Source organism: Megalops cyprinoides, chromosome 7 (assembly GCF_013368585.1).
Source record: "Megalops cyprinoides isolate fMegCyp1 chromosome 7, fMegCyp1.pri, whole genome shotgun sequence".
NCBI classification, from domain to species: Eukaryota; Metazoa; Chordata; class Actinopteri; order Elopiformes; family Megalopidae; genus Megalops; species Megalops cyprinoides.
In genome coordinates this window covers 2,365,649-2,371,704 of record NC_050589.1, presented here as the reverse complement: position 1 = coordinate 2,371,704, position 6,056 = coordinate 2,365,649, and the positions used below count along the sequence as shown (strand labels likewise).

At 49.8% G+C, this 6,056-nt stretch overlaps 1 protein-coding gene across 5 annotated transcripts in view; it reads left to right on the top strand.

Moving 5' to 3' along the window:
* The window catches only part of kcnab2b (potassium voltage-gated channel, shaker-related subfamily, beta member 2 b), a 114,463-nt gene extending 108,407 nt beyond the window's left edge, over window positions 1–6,056 (top strand). For all 5 annotated transcript variants that reach the window (XM_036532562.1, XM_036532561.1, XM_036532563.1 and 2 more), the window contains 5 exons: window positions 485–605; window positions 1,215–1,309; window positions 2,382–2,502; window positions 4,769–4,857; window positions 5,666–6,056. In XM_036532562.1, coding sequence (XP_036388455.1) covers window positions 485–605; window positions 1,215–1,309; window positions 2,382–2,502; window positions 4,769–4,857; window positions 5,666–5,755 — 516 coding nt within the window. In that variant the 3' untranslated portion in view covers window positions 5,756–6,056. The remainder of the gene's footprint in view (window positions 1–484; window positions 606–1,214; window positions 1,310–2,381; window positions 2,503–4,768; window positions 4,858–5,665) is intronic.

Here is a 6,056-nt window from a genome sequence, read left to right as displayed (position 1 = left end):
TACTGTAGCACTGAGTGGTTTTTCAGAGCCCTTTGATTGGACTGGATTGGGGACCAAATCACACACTGTATGGGCAATCAGCATCATCATCCTATTCCTATTTTGTGAACCCAGAATACAGCTCATAGCTCTGTGATAATCCCCCAAAAATATGACCATTTACATACCATAAGAATTGGTCAGAATCCTTTTAAAATATTATTTTTTTTTCACTGAAAGTGGATGTACTTTGATGTATAATTGGTAGGGATGAATGTATTTAGAATCAAAAGGCAATTTTTTTTTAATGGAGCAAATTATATGGGGTGTGGATTTGTAGCAGCTATAGTAGTTGATGAATTGTTGATAAAGTTTTGACAGCAGGCTCAGGATAACATAACATGGAGTTACCCAACCGGAGAAACGGTTTGGAAAACTGTCATTTGTAAGGACTGAAAAAGGACTTTTAGAATTAGGAAAAACCTTTTCACGCTCTGTGCTGCAGGAGGCGTACTCCGTGGCGCGGCAGTTTAACCTGATCCCCCCGATATGCGAGCAGGCCGAGTACCACATGTTCCAGAGGGAGAAGGTGGAGGTGCAGCTGCCCGAGCTTTTCCACAAGATAGGTGAGCGAGCACACCTGAGCCATACCTGAGCCATACCTGAGCCATACCTGAGCCATACCTGAGTCACACCTGAGCCATACCTGAGTCACACCTGTGCCACACCTGAGCCATACCTGAGTCACACCTGAGCCATACCTGAGTCACACCTGTGCCACACCTGAGCCATACCTGAGTCACACCTGTGCCACACCTGAGTCACACCTGAGTCACACCTGAGTCACACCTGAGCCATACCTGAGCCATACCTGAGTCACACCTGAGCCATACCTGAGTCACACCTGTGCCACACCTGAGCAACTCGCACATCTGGGTTTCCTCTTTATCAAACCACACCTCTGCACTCTGTACAACGACAACAGTAGGATCCAGTGGATGTCAACCATGTAAATGTGTTGTTAAATGTACTTATCTTGTGCGTCGCTCTGGATAAGAGCATCTAGTAAACGACAGAATGTAAATGTACTGTGTACCATGCCTGTCATACCTGATCTACACCTGAGCCACGACTGACCCAAACCCATATCGTCTGAGCCACACCTGAGTGGCACCTGCCTCACCCCTGCTCAGCCGCACAGCGAAGGGCCGGTATGACTCCGTCTCTCCTCCCAGGTGTGGGTGCGATGACGTGGTCTCCGCTGGCCTGTGGGATCATCTCAGGGAAATACGACAGCGGGGTACCGCCGTACTCCCGGGCCTCTCTGAAGGTACCGCTGACCCCTCTGTGATCTCTCAGCCCCTGCCTTCCCTTCGTGGTCCAGCCGTGTCCCGCCTGTCGGTGATGTGGTCTGTGTTTGTGTGAGACTGACTTTTCCCTGTGTCTTCCAGATGTGTCTGTCTGTTTCACAGCGAGGACGCCTTGTACTGCCTGTCAGCTCAGGCAGCAGTGTGGTTGTGTTTCAATGAGCAAAGCACACATTAACTTCCACTGTACTATGTTCATGAACACACCGCCACACTCTCATGGACAGGTGCAACGCGCACACACACACACGCCCACACAAGCACGCACACACGCACGCCCACACGCACACACACACACACACACACACACACACACACACACACACACTCATACACACGCACACACACACACACACGTAACACACTGTCTTCCCTGGCCTCCTGTCCATTCGTGCTGTAGCATGTGCTGTTGGTGCTCTATGCCTGTCTCATGCAGACAATCATGTCCTGAATAGGTGGTCATGTTTTTCATCATTGATGGAGTGGATATGTTCCACACTGTCCTGGTGTTATCATGTCATCAGCTATCATCTGTTTTAAAACCCCTTCCAGATCAGAACTGAGTCAGTCAAATAGTGAATCTCACTTTAAAGATGTGTACAGTGGCTGCTCCTCAGACAGTGTAACTGTATAGATCCAGCTTTATTGTTCAGTGCAATGAAAATTCTTCATTTTTGTTGACTTAAACATGCTCATCTTCTAATTGGACTTGAACTTTATCCGTTTCCAAAAACCCTTAAAATATGACACTTTTTTCGAAGTGTGCAAGATTTAAACAGTTTAAAGCAGTACGAGTGTTCTGTAGAGCGCTGAATAAGCAGGGATAAATATCCTGCATGTTTGTCCCTGCGTGTTCAAATGGAAGAGAACAAAGAGTCACGTGTTTGAGAACAAACTCCCGCTGACGCAGGCACTGCCCAGCTGGAGGAGCCCCGCCCCGCTTCCTGTTTTTGACAGGGGCGTGGGGCGGGGGCGGGGGCGGTGCCGGCGAGGGCGGGGGCGTTGTTTTTGAGCAGGTGTGCTGTGTGTTGACAGGGTTACCAGTGGTTGAAGGACAAGATCCTGAGCGAGGAGGGCCGGCGTCAGCAGGCGAAGTTGAAAGAGCTGCAGGCAATCGCGGAGCGGCTGGGCTGCACTCTGCCCCAGCTCGCCATCGGTACGCGCGCAAACACTGCCGCTCTCTCTCTTTCTGTCTGTCTGTCTGTCCGTCCGTCCATTCGTTCGTTCATCCGTCTGCCTCCCGCTCTCTCGCTCGCTCGCCCGCCGGCGGAGGCTGTAGTCCTGCGGCCATCTGTCCTGTTCTGCGGGGCTGTCTGCGTGTGTGGGAGTCCGTTTCCCAGGCGCTCCCATCTGTGGTGCGTGTCCGTGGGAGCTGCGCAACGGTCACCAGCGCTCCGGCACCGAGCCGCCGTGAAACAGCAGTGGAAGTCTGTTCTCGCGTCACGATCATGAGGCTGCACTGAAGCCGCAGCGTGCCGCAGACGTGTGACTTTCACAGCGCACGCTGTTCCCCCGTGCAAAACGAGCAGGCTGCTCGGCACCGAGCTGTAATCAGGCACTTGTTGTGCATGTGTTCCTTGTGTTATTTTTGAGCTACGAGGAGACTAATGTAGTTAGTAGGGCCTCAAAAATCTCTTCTGGGTCACGGCATGAGCTCATATTTGGCTGGAAATATGTCCGACAGCCAACTTCTGAAGGATGGATGTGGATTGATGTGATGGGGGAGTGCAGAAAGCAATGTGGGGTTGACGTTATCTTTTTTCCCCGGAGAGTCAGTAACTTGTCGCCAGCACCGCAAGCCGGGTAAATCATTTGCTGAGACAAGGCCTTGCAGATTTATCTGGGGCTGTGGGCCATTGTGGAAAAGGCCTCTCCTCGTCTCCTCGGGTCCCTTTGTTCTGCTGTGGCCTCCATGACGGCTCTGCTCCCAGCCAGTCGCTCCGTGGAGACAGGCTGCAGAAATTTTACCACAGGAAACAAAGCGAAACAAAACAAAATTCCTTCCCATTCCTTTTCTCTGCAAAGTTCATCACATGAAAACCTGATATGGCTCGTGGCCCAAACGGGCTCTGTTCATCTTGTTAATTAGTTTGGTGAAATGGGTTTAATTGCAGATGAGACGAGTAGAACATTGAGTCCTGTATTGTGCCCCACGTCACGGTGACCCCCCCACACTAGCATCGTCGTGACAGGGACTAAATCCTCACGAGAGCTTTCAGTTTGCGTTATCATCCGAATCCAGCAGCCTATCTCTAATGCCATGGGTCTGTATTTAATAACCATAGACGCTTGTATTAGATACGGGTTCAGTCACACGCAAGCTTTCATTTATGACAGGCTTTGTCCAAGATCCGTTTAGTAATCAGCAAACAGATAATGATAATATTCAGGGTTCATATTCAACAGAGCCTCAGTTTCAAACAAAAGACACATTGCATTGCAATTGCATTGAAGGCTCTCAAATATAATAACAAATAACAAACACACGTGCATGTGGGCACGCACACACATGCACGCACACACAAACACACACCTATATACACATACTACTCTCACATACACACACACACACACACACACACACACACACACACACGCACACACACACGCACACAGGACCCTGATACTGTACCACAGATGGCTGTTTGAGCCCTGGGCCGCTTGTCAGCACTGTGGTAGGAAGAGACGCATCCAGATTCCCATGGAGTCACATCCTGTTCTGGTGGCTGTGTCAGAACAGAGGGACAGCAGTCTGGATCCCGCGCCCATCAAACCTACAGTAATCTTTCACTTTCACCCGTGTCCAGGATGGACTGTCCTCCCCCTGTGTGAGATCAACCCATGGTGATGTTGAGACGGTGTGATAGCGGTCTCTCCCGCAGTGTGGTGATGCTGAGTGTTTGACTGTGAGGTCTCAGGTTGTGAGGTGGTCTCTCCCGCAGTGTGGTGATGCTGAGTGTTTGACTGTGAGGTCTCAGGTTGTGAGGTGGTCTCTCCCGCAGTGAGGTGATGCTGAGTGTTTGACTGTGAGGTGTCATCTTGTGTGGTGGTCTCTCCTGCAGCGTGGTGATGCTGAGTGTTTGACTGTGAGGTGTCATCTTGTGTGGTGGTCTCTCCTGCAGCGTGGTGATGCTGAGTGTTTGACTGTGAGGTGTCATCTTGTGTGGTGGTCTCTCCCGCAGTGTGGTGATGTTGAGTGTTTGACTGTGAGGTGTCATCTTGTGTGGTGGTCTCTCCTGCAGCGTGGTGATGCTGAGTGTTTGACTGTGAGGTGTCATCTTGTGTGGTGGTCTCTCCTGCAGTGTGGTGATGCTGAGTGTTTGACTGTGAGGTGTCATCTTGTGTGGTGGTCTCTCCCGCAGTGTGGTGATGCTGAGTGTTTGACTGTGAGGTGTCATCTTGTGTGGTGGTCTCTCCTGCAGCGTGGTGCCTACGAAATGAGGGGGTGAGCTCAGTGCTGTTGGGCGCTTCCAACACAGACCAACTAATGGAGAATATAGGAGCAATACAGGTGAGTCAACATTCAGTGTGAGGCTGTGTGTGGTGAATGTGTATTTATGCATTGTGTAAGTCTAAGGCCTCTGTACTCTGTGTGTGTGTGTGTGTGTGTGTGTGTGTGTGTGTGTGTGTGTGTGTGTGATAGGTTGGCTTTGTACACATGCATGTTTGTGAAATAGGTTTCAGAATTCATATGGAATAATGAGCCCTGTCAAGATATGAGAGAACAGAGGTATGTTTAACAACGCAAGATCAAACCGAATGAATTAGAAATTTGACTCTTTTTAAATAGGACTGTTTTGTTCACTGTACGGCCTCATCTCAAGCCCATCGGCGCTCATCCATAATAGAATTATTTCTCATGAATAAAACACAGCTTATCTAGGCGCTTTATTGTGCTGCGTGCGGATGGCTTATTGTACAAGCTAATAAGGTCAGCTGCATTTCAGGCCACGGGGAGATTGGGAAGGCTTGCTGCTGGCATTGCCTTTTGCTGGCAGATAAGACCGACTTTCATTTAATGCCATCTCAAAACATTCACACTTTTTCTTCCAGTCTCGGCAGGGTGTTTATCCTGGGGGGATGGTTCTCTTTCTCCGCATTTGCTTGCATCTCTCCCTGTATGCCCAACTAGTGTTCGACATTTCGTTTCTTTTACATTATTAATTTGTGCAACACAAGCAGCACATGTATGCTCATTCATTTCTATCAGCATAGTCTCTACAGAGAGACCGTGGAAGCTGCAGTTTCATTGGCTGTGGACAGTGTATTTACACTCCGTTATTTACTGATTGCATACGTTTGTTGTGCTTCTCTCACAGGTTCTTCCAAAGTTGTCTTCGTCTATCGTGCACGAGGTGGACAGCATCCTGGGCAATAAACCTTACAGTAAAAAGGACTACCGTTCCTAACGCGGGGCTGAAGCCCGGGCCGCGCCCCCCGCTCCGCCCGCCCCTTTTGCCTGTTCCTCTGTTTGCTTGAGCTTTTTGCTGAATGAGAGACCAGCGCACGGGACTGGCGCTGCCTCAGTCCAGCAGGGGAGGACACGTAGACAAGCGAAAGAGAGCTAAACAATAGAGTAAACACTGTAAGTCAAAACCCAACCCGAGGACAGGGGGGAGAAGCGGAGAAGCCAGGTCGAAAGGAAACGCACTCACAGATAAACCCACAGATACTTACATTTAAGTCAGAAGAAAGGTTCTTTTAAAATAT